Source organism: Phocoena sinus, chromosome 5 (assembly GCF_008692025.1).
Source record: "Phocoena sinus isolate mPhoSin1 chromosome 5, mPhoSin1.pri, whole genome shotgun sequence".
In the NCBI taxonomy this organism is placed as follows: domain Eukaryota; kingdom Metazoa; phylum Chordata; class Mammalia; order Artiodactyla; family Phocoenidae; genus Phocoena; species Phocoena sinus.
Window position 1 is genome coordinate 3,636,396 of NC_045767.1, and position 21,182 is coordinate 3,657,577.

Here is a 21,182-nt window from a genome sequence, read left to right on the forward strand (position 1 = left end):
TTCCATTAATTTCCATGTCTTCCACCCTAGTGCCTTTCCCCAAAATAATTGGGAGGCATCTTAGGACCTCGAGTTTTTATTTCCTTGGGAATAACCATTATGCAGCTTCCGCATTAAGGCTTGGAGTGGACGCGGTGTTAATCCCGTGGCTCAGGTAGTGGCTGCCTCCTTGTCTACATCCTCAGGTGCTTCGTGTTCCACCGCCTTTCCTGTTATGTTGTCTCTTTTTTGACATTTTAATGAAAATGTTAAAACTCTTTACTGTTACTTAAGTAAAATGCACTTTTCCCCCCTTCACTTCAACAGGCATCTTCTTCTGAAGACATGGGCAGGTGGATTGGGATTTTGCTGGCTGAGACGGGGTCCTCCACAGACCCTGGGGCCCTGCACTATGATTACATAGACGTGGAGATGTCGGCCAATGTCATTCAGACGGCCAAGCAAACCTTCTGGTAAGATCCACCGCCGTGCGAAGCGGCACTGAAATTAAACAACTTTATTTTTTCCCTAATTTTCTTTTCCTTTTATGTAAGTGTATAGCCTTCAAGGGGGGGAAAAAAAACAGCTGAAGACTCTCCTTTTTGTATAATATTAACCCAAAGTTTGCTGAAATGTTTGTCATTTCAACCATCTGTGTTTTCTGTTAGAACAGGGGTTGGGAAACTTTTTCTGCAAAAGGCAAGATAGTAATATTTTTGGCTTTGTGGACCAAATGTTCCCTGTTAAAACTACTCAGCTCCGCCACTGCAGTCACACACGTAAATGAATGGACATGTGCCAATAAAACTTTATTTGCAAACACAGGCAGTGGGCCAGATTTGACCCATGGGCTGTAGTTTGCTGACCCCTGTATTAGGGGAACAGTTCTATAAAGCATAAATAATTCGACATATTGCTGTAGTGACGACTGAGTTTTCAGAGCCATCAATCATATACTTTTAAAACTTAAATGTGATTGTTTTTAAAGTGCTGTTATGTACAAAAACGTCCTTTTAAACTATGAATATTTCCTTAACATAATGACGGCAAAGAAAATTATAGCAGCAGTCCTCAAAGTATGGTCCACAGACCCCTGGGGGTATTCAAGACCCTTTCAGTCAGTCCCAGAGGTCAAAACTATTCTCATAATAATGCTAAGAAATTATTTTTCTTCTTCGCTGTAGTGACATTTGCATCGATGGTGCAAAAGCAACAGCAGGGCGGTGGTGGGGGATAGATTGGCAGGTGCCTTAGGACCATCAGTGGTCACTCCACACTGTGCCGTGACCATTGCCACTCGCTTGTAGTAAAAGGATATGCTGTGTTCACTTAAGATGTCCGTGATGGGGACTTCCCTGGCGGTCCAGTGGTTAAGACTCCATGCTTTCACTGCAGGGGGTACGGGTTTGATCCCTGGCCAGGAAACTAAGATCCTGCAAACCATGCAGCGCAGCCAGAGGAAAAAAAAAAAAAAAAAAAAGATGTCTGTGATGAAGCAGTACAATGATTACTTTTTCTGTGAAGGGCCAGATAGTAGATATTTTTATGAAATCTCTCGAGTACGTGTCTTTTTAACATTTACATAGTGGGCAGGACACACAAAGCACTTACATTGACTGAACTGTCACGTTGTCTTGAGGAGACGCTCTCGTAAGACTGAGTTGCTAACTCAACTAGCTGCTCCCTAACCACACCACCATTTTTTCACTTTTACTTGAAAGAACAATTAACGGGTGAACTATGGTTATTCAGACGTTAAGTATTTGCAGACACTTTTTCAGAAATGAACCGAGTGAGCCTCTCCCCTCGAGGAAAACGGTTGGCAGTGTTTGTCGCCTGCAATGGGGTTGAGCTTGCACTCAGAAATGAGAATCTGGGGAGATTTGTATCTGCCACTGTGAGCTGACAGCTTCCCCGTACTCAGACTTTTCTGATAAGATTCGTGGTGATGTTGAGTGTGGTTTTTTTGATACAGTATAGTGAAGATTCTACATGGCAATGAATCATTAAGAAATTACTACTTGTCGAGTTTTGGTGTAGCATCAAAGAATATCTACCATGACCTGGAAAAGCTATGAAAATACACCTCACTTTTACAACTAGATATCTGCGGGAGGCTAGATTTTCTTCGTATGCTTCAACCAAAGCAGCTTGTTGCAACCAGTTGAATGTTGAAGCACGTGTGAGAATCCAGCTGTCTTCTCTTAAGCCAAACATTGAATAGATTTACAAACATGTATAACTACCACTTTTCTCACTCATTTTCTTTTATTTTGGAAAATATAGTTAATTTTTATAGAAATGTGTTTAAATGTGGTGGATTTATTCCCATTATTTTTAAATGAATAAAAATGAATACATTTCTGAGTTTCAATTTCAAGTACAGTGAACACTGATAGCAAACACCCACATAAACCAAAGCTCTTTGGGCGTCTTCAGTAACTTCGAAGGATGTAAAGACTAAAAACACTTGAGGATTGCTGATGTGTAGGAATGGATCTGTGAAATTAAGAAGTGGCTGGTTCCTATTTCATGCTGTCCACTGTCTAAAGCAGGGGTTGGTCATACTTTTCTGTGAAGGGCAAGATGGTGAACATTTTCAGCTTTGCAGACCCCATGTTCTCCACCGTGACGACCCCTCTCTGTCGCCACGTTCAGCTCCGCATGGCCAGGCAAAAGCAGCAGGACGATCCTGAAACCAGCAGACGTGGCCACGCTCGGCAGGAGTTTGCTGATCCTTGGTATAAAGCCGTGCCCGGGGGATTACGAGGGGACGCACTGGGCTGGAGGAAGGAAATCGGGTTCTGGTCCTGCTGCAGTAGTTACTAAATGGAAAGTCTGGGCAAGTCATTCCTAAGCTGTTAGTGTTCCAGCTTCCTTGCGTGAAAACAGAGTTTAGGCGACATGATGTCTGAAACTTCTAGCTGCCATAGCTCTGATCCCTTGATTCCCCCTTCTGTTTCCTTCGTCTTTAGAGAGTCTGGATTGGGGCTGAGGAGAGGCAGATTGAAACAGAGCAGGTGATGGAGTTACACAATCAGCAGGTGATGATAAACGTTCTATCAACTTCCTACCCTTTGAGTAGGAAGAAGATAAACTCAAATGTTTACGCTATCATTTGCCTATTTAATAAGAACAGCGCCATCTAGTTTTTCCACCCAAGTGGTGTTTATGGGAGATTGGAGCGTTCTTCCTTTGTATCTTGAATGAATGTTTATCTAATGATTGCCTGGGACATCCTGGGGTTGAGTAAAACGAAGATAACGTTTGCCCATCTTAGGAATCAAGCCACCATGTTACACCCAATTGAGGTAAATAGCCTTGAGAAAATGAATTAATCTTGTACGACTTTACTGAGAAACCTCCAGTAATGCTGGAGGACTTCTGAAGCACAAACTGCTTATTCTCGCTACTGTTCTTTTGTGTGAAAACCAGGGTGACACAGTCAAGTGCTGACTGTTCATCCTCGTTATTTTTTCCATAATAACATTCTATCTAATCAGCAAGGTGTAGGTAAATCACAGTGAAACTCCTAATCGTGCAGTAAGTAAAGCACATTTAAAGTAGCTTTTTAAGAAATGTAATATCCTTAAGTCCAGTTTTGCAAAATCTACCCATCTAGAGTGACATAAGAGAAAGGAGCTTATGGTTGTTAACCGTACTATTTTGGACCTTATTAGTTTCCAAAAAGCCTCTCCTAAGTCCACGTGTAACTTCAGCGATAATAAGCAAACTGATGACCACATCTAAGAGAAACCCTGACTAAAAATATTTCCCCTAGAGCACAAATGAGTGTGGAATATTCATCTAAACCAAACGTGGGAAGGTCACATTTTCGAGAAAGGAGTGTAGATTGCAATTCTGAAAACGGATTTATTAAAAGTATGCATGTAACGAGTTTGTGGCTGCAGGAGTCTTTGCTACCCCATTAAAACCTTTATAGGAAAAACCTTTATAGGAGATGTCACTTAGCAATAAAGTTTATTTTTATTTATTAGTTTTCTGCCAAACCTTCTGTAAAAATTGAGAGAAGAGATTTAACAAGGAAACAGCGTTCAAACTATAAAATATGGTAGCTTGCCAATGTGATAAATAATCTGAGGTTGAATTAATTTTTGCCTTTATGTAAATTGTCAGCCAGTTAATGAATCTTCTCAGGGTTATTAGGGGAAATTTTTGTACATTGGATTATGTCTGAGGGAGAAAGGTCAATGGTGTATTTTGGGAAGAGGACAGTAAAAGAAATAATAGTCATGTAAAAAGTGGTCTGTTTAAGAGTGTTAATAATGGTAAGCATTTGAAACATGCTTTCCTGCGGCCTGTTTTTAAATGAGATGTATATAGATGATATGATACAGGGCAAATATTCTGAAAGTTTCTTCTGGAACTCTTTTCAAGTCGTGCTGGGTTGGAACCCCATAAGAAAGCTGTGACAACAATGATGGTGATAAAAGCGGTAGATCAGTGTGGACACAGAGAGGGGAGCAGGCAGACTGACAGGAAACCTTCACCTTGAGTCACCCTCTCATCTGAATCCCTGGGAGGTTTTATTCTAAAGTCTATTTCCTGAAAACATGACTGAACCTTGAAGGTATTAACGCTAAGTGAAATAAGCCAGACACAAGAGGGCACATACTGGGTGATCCACTTAGGTGAGGTACCAGAGTAGGCAAATCCACAGAGGCAGGAAGTGGGGTGCTGGGTGCGAGTGCCGGTGGTGGGGGAGACAGCGCTTCAGCTCTTTGGGAAGATGACAGGTTTGGGAGGTGGGTGGTGGTGATGGCTGTACAACCTGTGAATGTACTTAGCACCCCAGACCTGTACACTTAAAAGTGGTTAAGATGGTAGGGACCTCCTTGGTGGCCCAGTGGTTAAGACTTCGCACTCCCAATGCGGGGCGCTGGGGTTTGATCCCTGGTCGGGGAACTAGATCCCACGTGCCGCAACTAAGACCCGGGGCAGCCAAATGAATAAATAAATAAATAAAATATTTAAAGAAACGTTAAGAGGGTGACATTTCTGTTATGTATATTTTACCTATACTTTTTTTTTTTCTGTCTTACGTTTTTGGTTTAACAAGTGGCATATGGTCTCTTATCTCATTTCCACTTTCCTATTTGGCTAACAATCCTGTTTTAGGAAGAGTGCCAGGCCAGAAGCTGAGGGGCCTCTTACTCGGTCTTGGATCCACTCGCTGTTTCAGGCCCAGAGACTTGGTCTGGGGGCCCAGATCCCTCTCTGTGAGATGAGGGGCAACCTAGCTGGTGACCGAGGTCTCTTCCAGCTGGGACAGGACATCCTGTGTGTCTGTGACCTCCCCTTACGTTCCGTGGGTCAGAAGCATCCTGCTGGTGTCTGTTCCAAGTGAGTGAGCATCTGTCCTGCCCCTTCATGGTCCACGCTCATTCCTGGCATCTGTGTCCCAGTGTGGGTGCCAGGCTGGGCGCCAGAAACCAGAGACACAGACCAGGCAGGAGACAGTCCCTGGGCAGGGGGTCCGTCTGCCAGGACGTGGAACAGATCCAGGTATCAGTGCTCACGGGCAGTGGAGCGTCCTGGGACCACAGGCATGGGGAGGGCGTGGTCATCCCATGTCCTGCCTCTCACATGACCAAACCCTCACCCCCAAAATACCCTCAAACGGGATGTTTAAACCAGCAAACTACAAATATGTATCTAAAAACAAGGAGAATCTTTCGTTCTTTCTTTACTGTACATTTTCTTTTCCTAAATATATGTTGATATATATATATATATATATATATTTTTTTTTTTTTTTTTTTTTGTGGTATGTGGGCCTCTCACTGCTGTGGCCTCTCCCATTGTGGAGCACAGGCTCTGGACGCGCAGGCCCAGCGGCCATGGCTCACGGGCCCAGCCGCTCCACGGCATGTGGGATCTTCCCGGACCGGGGCACGAACCCGTGTCCCCTGCATCGGCAGGCGGACTCTCAACCACTGCGCCACCAGGGAAGCCCTGATATATTTTAAGTATAGGATAATGATATACATTTTTGTATCAGAAAAAAGCAGGAAGAGTTATTTTGTAAATTAAAGAGAATACCGTGTCCAGGGTGGGACTCGCCGTGCGTGCCGCGTTGTCCCAGCAGAGGGACACCTGAGCCGCCTTCCTGCAGCCAGGGCTGGGTGAGTGGAAACTGCAGCTTGAGCCTGGGGGCTGACCCTTCACGGCCCCTTCCTCTCATTCTCTTCAAAACCAGAAATCCCAGTGTAGTTTTGTTGTAAGACCTCTTGTCAGAGAGGCAGTTCTCACCTCCCCTCTTACTGCCTTCACTCTTTCTCATTTGCTCTCTTTTATTCATCTAGTTACCATAGAAATGTAAGATCCCAAGAAGAAGCAAAATTGGAAAAAAAACCCAAAACACTATTTTTTTCATTTCAGGCTGTCTTAGTTTTCCCAGTTAGGAGAAACGTGTTATCGAGGTTGTTTCTTCCCTAGGCATTGAGGCTTTTCGCTTACAACATCACGAGCACACCATTCAGGCATTCCTTCCTCCTTCATTCCCGTGTTCATTCAGTCATGCAGCTCGTACTTGCCGAGCACCTTCTGTGTACTGGATGAAGAGAATTGGCAAAGGCCGTGTCCTCCTGAAGCTCACGTTCCAGTGAGGAAAGCACACAGTAGACGCACAATCGTGCAACATGTTAGGTGGCGATTAGTGGTAGGAAGGAGTAGGGGACAGGACAGGGACGCAGAGGTGGGAGGTTGGGGTGATCGGGAAGTTCCCACCGAGACCGAAAGAAGGAGGGGTCTCAGAGAAGCGCTGTTGGCCAGCGAGCGAGAGCTGCCAGGAGCCTGGGGTGAAGGCAGCGGACATGGCGCTCGGAGCCTCGCAGGCCACGCAGCCCTAGATTGTTCTCGGAGCCACCGGGGCTTTGAGCAGAGCCGTGACACGAGGGATGGAGGTGGCCGCCGTCAGAGGCTCCCAGAAGTTCAGGGCCGTGCAGGGCAGAGGGGAAGGTGGGTAGTGATGCTGAGCAAACACTGAGAACTCAAGAAATGCTGTGGGATAGACGTTCTAAAATGCTTATAGAACAGGTCCGTGGACTTCTCCTGAAAAAAGCCAGAGAGCAAATATTGATACTTCAGTTTTGCAGGCCAGATGGTCTCTGCCTTTGAGAATTAACAGCCTCATGAAAGAGGCACGTGAAAAATAAAGCAGCCACAGACGATTCGTCAACGAAGAGTCCAGGTAAAGAAAGGTGTTCCAGTAAATCTCTGGTGACAGAAGCAGGTCGCTAACACAAATGGGTTATTTGCTGAGTGCCGGGTGTGTGCAGGCCTTGCTCTGGGTACCCGGCAGGGTCATCATGGGTCCGGGCCGCAGTCCTCCGGGCGGGTGGTGTCCTGTCCTACAGGTGAGGAGTCTGCCCCACGGCTGTAGGAACACGCGATCCTGCCTGGGTCCTGTGCTGACACTTCTGTACCCTGCGGCCTCGGACAGAGCCTGAGCATCCATCAGAGCTCCTGGAAGCCTTGGTGATCAACTGGAAGGTTGTAACTCGTTTGCTCTCTTTCAGTTTCATGAACAGGCGTGTTCTGTCCACTAATCCGTATGTAGGGAGCACCGCCAACGGCTACGCACACCCCAGCGGGACGGCGCTGCACTACGACGACGTCCCCTGCATCAGCGGCTCGGTGAGTGCGCCGCGTGCAGAGCGAGGTCAGCCGTGCGGGAAGGCGGGGGTCTGCGGATCTCTGTGACTTACACCCCTGCTTTCTGTCCAAATGAGAGAAAGCTTTCTTACGCTCTGGGGCAAGATGAAAACCCCACCCCATCTCTCTCCTTTTTGACACCCTGTTCATCTTAATCCGCGTGTGAACACGCAGGTAATCGGGCACCAGCAGACAGTTTGTCATTCCTGTCAATGCCATTAAACACCGTCAGAAATCAGCATCGGAAAGGAGACCGCAGAGTAATGACCGTACTGCCAGCTCCAGACACTGTCCCGCATCCTCCGGGTGGGGTGCGCTTGGAGCTGGGGCCCCCATCTGGTGGAGAAGGAGGGGAGCCTGGAGGAAGGAGCGCGTTCAAGTGCAGATTACCGTGAAAGGGGCTCATGTTAGGACTTGGGTGTCGGGGCGCGGGCACACATTGAAATCCCGTCCCAGCTGCAAAGCCCATGGGATGGCGTCCCCTCTGAGTCCGGGGTGGTCTGGGGTGACTGGGACGTGGGTCCTGTCCCACGGCAAGAACACATTAGGCCCCTTGCCCCTCCCCATTCTCACCACCACCTTCGCCTCAGGGTCTGCAGGGCTGGAGGGGCTCTGGTACCCACTGTGGCCGTAGCCGTCCACCCTGCAGAGAGTCTCGTGGGAGCCACACACTCGGGGAAAGCCCGCGGTGGCCCGACAGGAGCGGGTCCCAGTCCAGTCTCTGCGCCCTGCGTCCTGGTCGCTGTGCCCTTTCCAAGAGGGCCCGGCTCTCGGCCTCTGCTTGCCGGTCTCGGTGGAACCTGCCCTCATCGTAGACCCGACCGCCGCCTCATCCTCGTGGGACAGTCTGCTCCTCTGAGCCTTGATCTCCGCGCCAGCTTTTTTGGAAAGATAAAACACGCAAACCTGTCTCTGACTCTTCTGCCCGAAGGCCCGCTCGTGTCCCTTTCCCCAGAGGGGCTTCTCCCCGTGCACGTGGCTTAGAGAAACCGTGGACCTACCCAAACGCTGGTCTAGTTCCCCCATCCCTTCATTCCTGTGGATGCTACACAGGTTCAGGCACCCCCAGGAGTCAGCTTTCTTTAGGTCATGCGCAGCTTAAGCTGGTTTAGAAATGAAAAGCTGCCCTTCTCCAAGGCTCCGCGTTTAGGAATCGTTTCTGCGTGTCCATCGCTGGGCGGGCGACATAGGTGATTAAGACAGAACGTCCAGTGTGCAGCGTTTGTGGCTCATTTGCTTGTTAAGGGCTTCCTTAAGGTTCAGGCCTCTCTTTAAACTGTTGTTCTACTTGCTGGGCTCTGTGACCGGGCCCTTTGTTTTGCGAGAGCCTGCACTTCTCAGTTTTATAAGGTTCATACATTTGAGCCAATACCTGACATTTTAGCAATGTTTCAACTTCAGTAATTCTTACCCATTCAGCGTTCCCCCTGAGGCCTAGATGAAAGTGAATCTCAAAAAGGATCTCCTGACGGGCACACACACACTTTTAATCTAGAAGTTCTTTGGCGTTTGTTTTCTAAGTCTTCCATGTGACTTAATCCTTTGGTATTTTAGGAAAATGATGGTCTGGTCTAGACCATTTTAATAACCCTGGACAAATATATGCTAGGTTGTCATTATGAAACTCACATCCACGTTCGTCTACATGTAACATTATTTTTAGGTTGTAGATGGGTCCCCGGCATCACAAAAATAGACACACTGAAGTGATTGCAAAGGGATAAAAAGCACTCTTACTATGAAATTTTAAACCTTTTCTATTTTCATAACAAAAGGCTGTAATTACGTCCTGGCAGAAAGGAGCTCAGCAAGAAGGATATAAAAATAGAGTAAGATAACTATAGCATATGAATTAATATTTTCTCTTTTTTGAAAAAAATGAAAGCAATTCCTTTAAAACTTAAGAGAATCTGGCTGTGGTTGTAAGTTGCGGATTTAATTTATACTTTAATGTCCATGTTCTAAGGTGGCTTGTAGCTATTTTAATCCTTTGTAAAAAGGTTTTTCCACTAAAGTAATGCCATTCTGTCATTTATAGTTTGAAACATCCTATCTTCTGTGATTATTCGATTTCTTTCTTTTAACAGCCTGTGTCTTTGGTTACTGCGCTTTCTTCAGGCATGACCAAGTGTGGAACAGGGGTGACGCTGACAGTCACCCATACGACTTAAATCCCCGATGCCCGCATAGCAGGCTTGGAAGGGTCCAGAGGTGTTCTGGCATCGAGCCCCTCGTCCTATCCTGGAGGAGCCTGAGGTTCAGACCCCAAGCAGTGCGTAGTTATGAGCATAGCTCTAATCCAGCTCTGCCTCTCAGAGCTGTGTGACCTCTCTGCCTCAGTTTCCCCCTGCTTCATAAGATTGCTATGAGAATTATGTGAGTCATTTTTACTGTGAAATAAGATAAGGTGCTTTGGGGGCTTCCCTGGTTGTCCAGCGGTTGAGAATCCACCTTCCAATACAGGGGATGCGGGTTTGATCCCTGGTCGGGGAACTAAGGTCCCACGTGCCACGGGGCAGCTAAGCCCGTGTGCTGCAACTACTGAGCCCACACCTCACAACTAGAGAGCCTGTGTGCCGCAACTAGAGAGAAGCCTACACGCCTCAATGAAAAGCCTGCGTGCCACAACTAAGACCCAACGCAGCCAAAAGAATAATAATAGTAATAAAATACAGATAATAGTGTCTGTCAGTATTAAAAAAAAAAAGGTAAAGTGCTTTGCTGGGATCTTAACGTGTTTTCTCAGTAGAATCAGAGCCCCCGGTCTCTGGACAGACCCCAATCCAGCATTCCTTTCGTCACATCACATTGCTTCAGCTTTCTGGGTCAGGAGGACTTCCGAAATCCAGTTCTTTAAAGAAATGTCAAATATATATATATATATATATATATGTTTTGCCTGCTTTCACAAACAAAACAAACAAAATTATCATAAGCCAATGGCCCTGGGAACGATTTAAGGAAAAAAGAATCCTTAAGTCCCCAAAGGTAGAAAAGTTCTTCTGAATCAGTCCACTTAGTTGAGTGTGTGTGTTTTACTGGGGGTATGTGCACGTTTTTTGGGGGTGCTTGCTAATAACATCTCAATGTGCTTTGCTTCCTGTGGCCGAGGCTCTAACGACAAGCTGTGTGTGTTACAGTGGGGACCCGACGGTGGCTTTCCCGCTCCCCGTGGCCGAGGCCTGGGAGAAGAGGCGCTCTATGATAACGCGGTCCTGTACGATAACTTGCCGTCTCCGAAAATCTTTGCTCGGTACCCTCCTGCTGACAGGAAGGCCGCTAGGCCATCTCCTGACAAGCTGTCCTGTAGCCACTACAAACACCCTGCCTCTTCCGGCCCGCCGGCCTCCCCGTCTGTCACTAACACCTCTTCTCTGGGGAGGGCATCTCTCGGGCTCAGCTCACAGGTACAGCATCTCATTCTGTCTTCTAGAATCGCCTTAAGTCACGGTCCTCTCTCAGGGCTTTGCAGTGAGAGTCTGTTCACCAGCTTGTGGGCAGTGAACCCCATCAAGGGTAAAGCGCAGTTTTTTCCCTCAACTAGGATAGAATCTGCAAATACACAACGTTTGGCCACCCAGGAACAGATTAAATACAGTAAGTCCCCTACATACGAACCTTCAAGTTGTGAACTTCTCAAAGATGCGAACGTGCCCCTGTGTGCCAGCTGTTGTACTGGGCTACTGTCCTTTCCAAGGGACTGTACTGTAAGATGAAAAATGTGTTCTTTATTGTTTGTGTTTGTTTCTTATGTGTTATTTGTGTGATTATAAACCTATTATATAAACCTGTACAAGTACTGTAAACCTATTACAGTACAGTATTTTTAGCCGATTATGTTCGTCGGGTACCCAGGCTAACTTTACAAACAAATTGGACTTTACAAATGCGCTCCTGGAACAGAACTCATTCGTATGTAGGGGACTTACTGCACACCTAACCAGCTCATGGTTTACGTTCCGTATTTCTTTGCCTGTGCCTGGCTCTCTTTCCATTCTTGGGAAGTTCCCCAGTGAATTTTGTGAATTACGGCAGTTAAAGGCAAAGATGTTAAAGAGGACAGGGACGGTGGGACAGTAAACGTTTTCAGAATATTTTTGAGCTGCCAGTTCCTTTCCTGTGTTTCCATAACACGTAAGTGAGGAATGGTGGGCTTCACGTGGCAAATGCTTTTCGGGCTTTAAACATTAAATAGGATTATTCCGAGAACTACAGTATTTTCCCATAATGTACACCCTAAAACCAAGTAGATAATAAGGATTTTGGATTATAATTGAATGGTCAGTAACCTTGATATTGAACTATAGTCCATCTCACACCTCGTACTGGTGGCAAAAACGGTAACATTTCAGTGTAAATATAATTTCGTGTTTTCATGCATGTCAACCTAAGATTTTCTTACGCTTTGAGTAAAGATCTAAGCGCCACATGGAAGAATGTTCTACAAGCATAAAGCAGAGGGGCACATCTTTAGTTATTTTCTTTTCCTTCCCTTTTTGGAGTAATCTTAAGGAAATGATGAATGCCAAGTAAGATTCTCGAAATTCAGAGAGTTATAGCAGTTCTTCGAAACCAATCCATTTCATCAAAGTCACGTGAGAAGATTTTTGTTTGTTTGTTATTTATAACGACCGTTAGAGATTCTCATTCACTGAATCCGAGGGGCCCAGGCCGATGTATGGTCAGACATGGGAGCCATTGGCTTCTAGTTTTTTTGAGTATTTACTAAAAGGTCTGGTAGGTCATGTGCTTCCCCCACTAAGTGAATGTGTCTCTGGTGATGTATTTATCTGTCTTTTATTGGTATTAGAGTTCCCTTGGGTAAAAATTACGGGACGAAATATACTGTCTTGTACATTTGGATTGTCCCAGATTAGTTTGGAATCAGTCATTCGATATGTGGTTCATGTATGTTTGTATTTTGTTCATTTTTATTTTAAGTAGGAAACACATTTGCAAGCCGTTTACCTTTAGCTGTCGTGTCCTCATTTGGCCGTTTGAATGGGGGACCTACTGTTTAATGGAGAGAGCTCACACTCCCTACACACCTACCGTATGTGGGCTGTAGGTGTGTGTGCTGTGTCAGTTAACCTTCTGAGGAACCGTGTGGGAGACATCAGTATCTTTATATTTTTAAATGAGCACACGGAGGCTCAGAAAACGTTAATGACGTGCCCAGCGTCTCCTGTGACGGAGCGGGAATTTGAAGCTTCCAAAACCCAGGCCCACAACAGTAAGAAACGTGGTACGGCAGAGAGGCTCGGGCTTGGACGTGTACAGTCAGCCTTTGCCGTTCGGCTGGACTTATGACCCAGCCAAGGTACACGTGCATCACTTAAGCAAAATGCACCATGGGTCGGCTTGCAGCCACCAAAGAAGTGAGGGGTATGTTGAATTTTTTAAAAAACCCTGTGGTTAGTTAAAATTTAGTTCATGCTGTTGCTATATTTTGCCTCGTTTGCTTCCTTCCTCAGACCCCGTCAGTGAATCAACAGGTACTTATTTATCCAATTAGGACATCAGTATAGAAACCCCGGAAGTTGAACTCTTAAGTGCACGGCCATGCTACTTCCCCGAAGAGCGCTCCACCAAAATTAAAGCTGTTGATCTTTGGAAACACAGACTTTTAGTAAAATGTCAGCCGAATGCTCTCAGATACCCACTGTCTGTGCCAGTGTCTTGGTCGGCGTGTGTGATCTCCTGGTCGCAATAGGTGACTTTTGGTGCGTTCCAGCTGAAGACATGCTAGTGTACCTCGTTTGTTTTGAACCTCGGTGCTAGAACCTTCTTAGCTGCTCTGGGAAAGTCACAGCAGTGCAGTGTTGGGAAACCAGATTGGTTTTCTACTACCCGCATTTTTTTCTGCCTGTGCTCCGTTCTACTTGAAGAGCTAGGGACTGAAACAATTTACTGCAAAAACCCCAAGGTTTTTGTCTGTTTGTTTTTAATTCTCTCATTTGTTTATTTCAACAGTTGAAGGGTAAAAAGCCGCCCCCCGTGGCATCCAACGGGGTTACAGGAAAAGGCAAGGCTCTGAGCAGTCAGCAAAAAAAAGCTGATTCAGCGGCTGGCGTGAAGCGAACGCCTTCAAGTAAGTTGAACCTTCGATTTCCCACGTTCTAGCTTTGGGTGCCGTGTGCAGAGTTGGGGCTGTCTAGCCACCTTCCTCCCTCACCTGAGCAGGCGGAGAATGCCAGGTTGGGGGGCCAGCTGGAGAGGTGGTACCATTTGCATCCGATCCTTCCTCGTTTGCTGGATTGAGGGATGACCACGGTTTTTAGCCCAGCTTTTGTTTTATAACCGTTGCATATACAAGGAAAGACAAAGCTGGCTTGACTGTAGAGTTGGCTGTGCGCACTTCCGTGTGAGGCAGCTTGCGGGCGCAGCTCGCAATGCTGCTGAGAGTGGCCCTGGACAGTGGGTCGGGACACCTCGGTTTGTGTCCCTGATCTGAGTGAGTGAGTGACTTGGGTTGAGTCACATAGACTCTCTGAAGCCAGCCTCTGCGTGTTAGAGGCGTAGACGTTTCTGAGGCTGAAATAGTTGGGGTAGCTCGTGTACCTCAGAGCACGGGAGACTGTCAGGGTCTGTAAGGAATGAACATTGTAGTACATGACTCTCTTTGAATTATGGTTTTCTCAGGGTATATGCCCAGTAGTGGGATTGCTGGGTCGTATGGTAGTTCTATTTTTAGTTTTTTAAGGAACCTCCATACTGTTCTCCATAGTGGCTGTATCAATTCACATTCCCACCAACAGTGCAAGAGGGATCCCTTCTCTCCACACCCTCTCCAGCGTTTATTGTTTGTAGATTTTTTGATGATGGCCATTCTGACAGGTGTGAGGTGACACCTCATTGTAGTTTTGAGTTGCGTTTCTCTAATGATTAGTGATGTTGAGCATCCTTTCATGTGTTTGTTGGCAATCTGTATATCTTCTTTGGAGAAATGTCTATTTAGGTCTTCTGCCCATTTTTGGATTGGGTTGTTTGTTTTTTTTGATATTGAGCTGCATGAGCTGCTTGTAAATTTTGGAGATTAGTCCTTTGTCAGTTGCTTTGTTTGCAAATATTTTCTCCCATCCTGAGGGTTGTCTTTTGGTCTTGCTTTCTTGACACAGCTCACCTGCGCTTCCCTTCTCCTCGGACACACATTCAAGCAGCCAGTTGGGCCAAACCCTCCTCATCATCCGTTTACTGGGCTTCTTTTTTCACCTTATTTTTCTGGCAAATCTTATTTCGCTCATGCAGTTGGGTGTATTTATATTCCCTTAAAATTTGAGTGTTGTCCACCAGGGGAGGGGCAGGTGGGGGGAGGGAGTAACGTGTCTGAAAAGCTGTGTTATGTGAGACCTGAACCGCAGGAAATCTCTGTCTGCATAACATCCCTCTCTCTCTCAGCACCTGTGCTTATTTTATTTCTTAGATGATGCATTCCTGTGTTTTATGAGGGCTTCTGTAGGGAATTTTTATTAACTTCGGTGACATCCAATGACGAAAAAAGGGGAAAATCATTGTGCTCCGTGTTTTTGCTGAGTTCTGGCAGTTGCTTTATAGCCTGGACGGGGTTCATTGCATGGGGACCAAATGACGTGGAAGGTGGTAAGCGATTGCACACAGGTTTGTCGGGGAAACATCTTAGATCAGAAATGAGTGGACAGAGTTTGGACTGTGCTCTGTTTATAGAACATGTGGTTACCCAAGCCACTAAGAGCAGGGATTTTGTTTCAGGTTGTTGATTTGGTCACCCTCATGCTGCGATCCTTTTAATATCATTCTGTGGGTGGGGTTAGTTGGTTTTAGAGAGGGGAAGATGGAGCGGGGAGTGATGACCTTGTACCTGCCTTCATAACTTGCAGTTTTCATGCAGTCACGATGGTTTGCATTGTAAGAATCGGCGAATTCGGTGTTTAGGACAGGCGCTAGAAATCGTTAGAAATGGCTCACCATTGTCTGGCAGAGTGGACAGGGTTCCGGAGGCTCCGTTATCACTGCCAGGGATGAGAGCTGCGAGGGAGTGTCCACCACGGCCCGGGTATCACATGATTCTGTTAGGTGGGTTTTAGTACATGTATCGAATTTTTTTTTTAACTCCACAAGCTAGGCCTTAGCACTTCTGCTTTATAGAGGGTGAAGCTGAGCCTTCGGGGGATTAATTGCTTGTCCACAGTCATGGTCTCTTTCCTGGTCAACTGCCTTTATTATTAACCATTACACCGCCCTCCATGGCTTCTCCCCAGAAGTCGTTTCTAGTCTAATAAGGAGTCAGGACATGCAAATAAACCAGCATGGTATATACCATGGAATGTGAGCTCACAGGTGCAGTAGGTGCAGGAGGCCTTGGGTCGTCGTCAGGTTTGAGCCGTTCGCTGTCAGAGGCCGTTGGGAGGCCACAGAAGCTGCAGAATCGTGAGCCCTTATTGCTATTGAAAGGCCAGAATAATTCGAGGACAAGAGCGTTGGGTCGGGATTTTAACGCACTATTAACTAGTAGTGTGATGTTGGCCAAATCTCTAAATTTTGCTTAAGGCTGGTTTCCTCTTCATTCATTTATCCACTCACTTTATTTAATGAGCATTTACATAGTGCCCATTCTGTGCTTGCTCAGAGCTCTGTATAAGTGTTACTTTAATCCTCATAACAGCCCTGTGAAGTACCTGCTCTTATTACCCCCATTGCACAGATGAGGAAACTGAGACACGGAGAGATGAAGTGCTTTGTTGAAGGTCACAGCTCAAGTGGCAAGCTGGGATTCCCACCTGGGCGGTCGGGCTTGCAGGACACTGCTCTGGGTGCCCCTCCATTTTCTCATTTCCTCAGTCACTCACACAGCGACTATCTATCGTGTGCCCCATCCATGCCAGGCACCCACCCCGCTGGAGGTGGGGATAGCGCCGTCAGGTCAGCAAAAGAGTTGGACGGCACAGTTTTAAGGGTCAGACGTGACAGTGTAATGGAAGTGTTTTGAAAACTACAGGAAACTACACACATCAAGAGATTGTTTCTGATGTTGGTAGACGCTCTCTTTTCAGATGACAGAATGTTTTGTTCACTCTCGATCTTGCTGAAGATTATATGTTGCATGCCTCAAAGGGAGGCGTTAAAGGAATTTCCTAACATTCTATTTCATTTAACAATTTGTTTCAAAGGGGCAGTGGTGAGAGTCCGCCTGCCGATGCAGGGGACACGGGTTCACGCCCCGGTCCGGGAAGATCCCACGTGCCGCGGAGCGGCTGGGCCCGTGAGCCATGGCCGTTGAGCCTGCGCGTCCGGAGCCTGTGCTCCGCAATGGGAGAGGCCACAGCAATGAGAGGCCTGTGTACCGCAAAAAAAAAAAAAAAAAAATTTGTTTCAAAGAATATTGGATAATCTGAAACGGTCACTTTTCTGTTTGGTTCAAACCTGTCCTGCTGTCTTTCTTGTTGAATTAACAAAGTGACTAGCTTTGAGTTTATTTCACTGAGTAGGCTGATTAAACAGGCTTTATCATCTACTTGGTTAAACCTAATTTCCTGTTGATGCTTTTTCTTTTCAAGATGCTGACCAGTACAAATATGGCAAGAACCGGGTGGAAGCGGATGCCAAGCGGCTGCAGGCCAAAGAGGAGGAGCTGCTGAAGAGGCGGGGAAGGCCCTGCGGGACAGGCTGGCCCAGCTGCGGAAGGAGAGGAAGGGCCTGAGGGCCGCCATCGAAGTGAACACCGGTACGAGGGGCCTGCTTCTGCTGGCGCCAGAGTCTAGGCTTATCCTCTTGCGCCCTCGGGGTCTGAACCTCGTGAGGCTCCTCCTCTAAGTAAGACCGTGTCATTCCATGCAGTGCTTCTTGCAGTTCGGAAGCCTTGGTGGTAAGCCCAGGGCAGGTGCCACAATGTGGAATGATGGACCAGGCAGGAGGAGGCCGGGCCTGGACCTCAACTCGCTGGCTGAGGCTGGGTAGGTGCCGGGGAGCTGTCCCAGCCTTGGGGGCTGACGGCAGAGCTCGTTGGGAGCACAAGCCTCGGGGCTCAGGAGTTACGGTCACTGTGTGTGAGGGGCGGTGTCTCAGCAGGAGGACGGGTAACACTCAGAAGCCCAGCTGGGAGGTCTTTGCATGGGTAGAAGGAGCCCTCCGTTCCCTGAGGAGGGACTGGTTGAGGGCCAGACCGTGATGGATTCGTGGAAGGGACCCGGGGATGGGGGGACAACCCCAGAGAGGAAAGAAGAGGGAGACGCGGGTTGAGGACCACAGCCGTGTCTCTGGATCAGCCTGTCTGTCCTCCTTGGCAGGAGCTGGCCGTGTGGTTCCTGGCTCCGGCGCTGGGGCTGCTGAAATGTATGTCTCCTCAGCTCAAGACTGAGTCAGATCCTGGGGCAAGGCCGACTCTCTAGGTTTCAGTGTCCGGCCTCTGGGGTTAAGGAGGAGGAATGTAGAGACCAGGATGATCCCGAGAGGAGGAACCTGCTTTCCAGCGCTTCTGTGCCGGAGGAGTTGGCGTGTTACAGCAGTTAGTCGTCAGGTCCAGCCTTCCCTGACCTCGTGCCTATACGGTTTTTAAGAAAGAAAGTGCTTTCAGAGTTTAAAGAAGTGAGGCTGGGTGTGGGCTGAGCCTGTTCGAGACAGCCTGTAGGAGGGTCAGGAGGCGGCAATCTCCATGAGGCCCTGCCCCCGGGGGATCAGAGGCCTCCGTCAGAGAACTGGACGGGAGCCTCCAGGTCGGCAGGACAGGAGGAGAATTTCTCCCACCGTTGTTTCCAGTTTGTAGGACAGAGAAGATGCAGAAAGACGAGATCAGCTTTGGGCCTTGAAAAAGAGATTGTCGCCTGCTACCAGGTGGTCGGCCAGGGCTGTGCTCTCAAGTCGATTAACCCTCGGGATCGCTTTCCTTATCTGCCCGGTGGGCAAATTGCCGGCCTTCCTGTGCCACTGTAACACGTTTCCAATATGATGAGTAAAGCGAACGTGCTGTGGAGATGCGAGCTCTACTGTACTGTGACCATAGGGGCAAGTAAGCCGACTCAGAGTAGAGAAAACATATTCGGACTTGCAAGTCGGTGGCACCTTTGGAAGCCACGTAGGCCAAGTTCCTCATTTTAAAATGAGTGTGTTCATATGTACAATGGAATATTACTCAGCCATAAAAAAGAAATGAAGCTGAGTTATTTGTAGTGAGGTGATGGACCTAGAGACTGTCATACAGAGTGAAGTAAGTCAGAAAGAGTAGAAAACAAATACCGTATGCTAACACATATATATGGAATCTAAGAAAAATAAAATGTCATGAAGAACCTAGGGGCAGGACAGGAATAAAGATGCAGACGTAGAGGATGGACTCAAGGACACGGAGACGGGGAAGGGTAAGCTGGGGCGAAGTGAGAGAGTGACAGGGACATATATACACTACCAAGTGTAAAACCGATAGCTGGTGGGAAGTAGCCGCATCGCACAGGGAGATCAGCTCGGTGCTCTGTGACCACCTAGAGGGGTGGGATAGGGAGGGTGGGAGGGAGACGCAAGAGGGAGGAGACGTGGGGATGTATGTAGATGTGTAGCTGATTCACTTTGTTATAAAGCAGAAACTAACACACCATTGTAAAGCAATTACACTCCAATAAAGAGGTTAAAAAAATTTTTTTAATGAAATGAGGGGCTTCCCTGGTGGTGCAGTGGTTGAGAGTCCGCCTGCCGATGCAGGGGACGCGGGTTCGTGCCCCGGTCCGGGAGGATCCCACGTGCCGCGGAGCGGCTGGGCCCGTGAGCCATGGCCGCCGAGCCTGCGCGTCCGGAGCCTGTGCTCCGCAACAGGAGGGGCCGCAACACTGAGAGGCCCACGTACCGCAAAAAAAAAAAAAAAAAAAAAAAAAATGAGTGTATTGGGCCCAGACCCCAAACTCCTGGCATTTGTGAGAGTCAAGGTCCTGTGCTTCCTGGTCCGTATTCTTCCAGCTGCAGCAAAAGAGAACAGTTAGGAAGGGACCCTGCTCCTTCCAGGAAGAGCTGGATTTGAGTTTTGTGGGAAGGACCCTAGGCAGGGGAGCTCAACCCCCAGATTGTGCAGAGCTCCTTTCAGGGGGCACCCGCATGTCCGTCCTCTGTTATCTTGAAACCTTTGTCTTCGGCTGGAGCAGTCGTGTTTCTCTGGGATTTCAGGCAGGAAGACCCAGGTGATCCTGGAAGAGAAGCTGAAGAAGCTGGAGGAGGAATGTAAGCAGAGGGAGACGGAGCGCGTCAACCTGGAGCTGGAGCTGACAGAGGTCAAGGAGAGCCTCAAGAAAGCCCTGGCCGGCGGGGTCACCCTGGGGCTGGCCATCGAGCCCCGGCCGGGGACGTCGAGTCCACAGGTAACGCCTGCCGGCGCCCGGGAGAGAGATGGGGGTCGCTTCCTCAGGTCACTGCTCCTCCGTCGTCCCCAGCATCAGCACCGCAGAGACGCAGCTCCCATGTCCATTTTCAAACGCTCTTCTTGGCTGTGTTTTAAGTTCATGGACGTGGAATTGCCTTATGTCTTTCACTGAAGTTTTTTCAAAGGTGGTGGAGACACTGAGGCTCTTCTTTCCCGCCTGTGCAAAGTCTGAGTGTAACAGTACAGTTCTTTTGATCTCTCCGGAGCCACGTCCTCACTTGATGCCAGTGCATTAGATAGAAACCTTTGTTCAGTGTGGTGGAGTTTTACAACACGTCTAGCGTGTCTGTCCTGAGAATGATGCCAGGTGCTGGGGACCGGAAATGAGTGAAACCGTCCGTAACCTCGGAATCTAACAGAACGAACGAATTAGACACAAATTAGCACCTCGAGTGATTTGCTGCCCACTGTCATTGGAGAACTTGCTCTTTTCCACGAGCTGTTCCGTTGAGTCAGACGTGATGGCTTCTGTTTTCCACGTGAGGAGCCAGAGGCCCAGAGAGCTTTTGCCTAAGAGCACAGCCCTGGGCCAGCTCCTCCCGCGTCCTGGGGCTTGGGGGACCCACAGGCAAGGTTTCTGGGTTACGGGGTGTGTGGCACCACTGAGGTCCTGTCACCCACCCTCACCGCCCCCCCAGGCAGTGGTCACCTCATTCTCCCATTGTCTGCAGAGACCATCTCAAAACTTCTCCAGTCGCCGGTCCCTCTCCAGCGACCGCCCCTCACTTCCAGAGGATTCCCCCCTCCACCCCCAGACCTCTTGGCAGGGCAGATTCCAGAGGCAAAGTGCGGGCTTCCACCACCAAAACCGTGACATCAACCGAGCCGCCCGCCCTTTGGGGCACAGCACAGCACAACAGGGAGTTGAGGAAAGCAGGCTCTGTGAGCAAAGAGGCCAGGGCTCGAGACGACTTCCCTTCCGCAGGCCTCGATTTTCCATCTGTGAAATGTGGATGGTGCTGTCGCCTCCTGCGTGGGCTCGCGTGTGCGAAAGCTCTGGGCATGGTGCCTGGCCTGCGAAAGTGTCCATCCACTCGTGTGTTCACCAGCTCGTTGATATGTAGTCACTCATTCAACAAATTAGATACATGTGTGCTGTGCCCATCTGTGTGCCGGAAACGGTTCCAGGTGCAGCAGTGGACCTCGTGGA

The 21,182-nt window shown here is 48.1% G+C and overlaps 1 protein-coding gene across 1 annotated transcript in view; it reads left to right on the top strand.

The window, feature by feature from the left end:
* Positions 1 to 21,182, top strand: part of AFAP1 (actin filament associated protein 1) — a 125,866-nt gene that overhangs the window by 95,336 nt on the left and 9,348 nt on the right. The window contains 6 exon segments of the mRNA XM_032632611.1: positions 307 to 452; positions 7,521 to 7,638; positions 13,630 to 13,747; positions 17,190 to 17,278; positions 17,281 to 17,356; positions 19,780 to 19,970. Coding sequence (XP_032488502.1) covers positions 307 to 452; positions 7,521 to 7,638; positions 13,630 to 13,747; positions 17,190 to 17,278; positions 17,281 to 17,356; positions 19,780 to 19,970 — 738 coding nt within the window.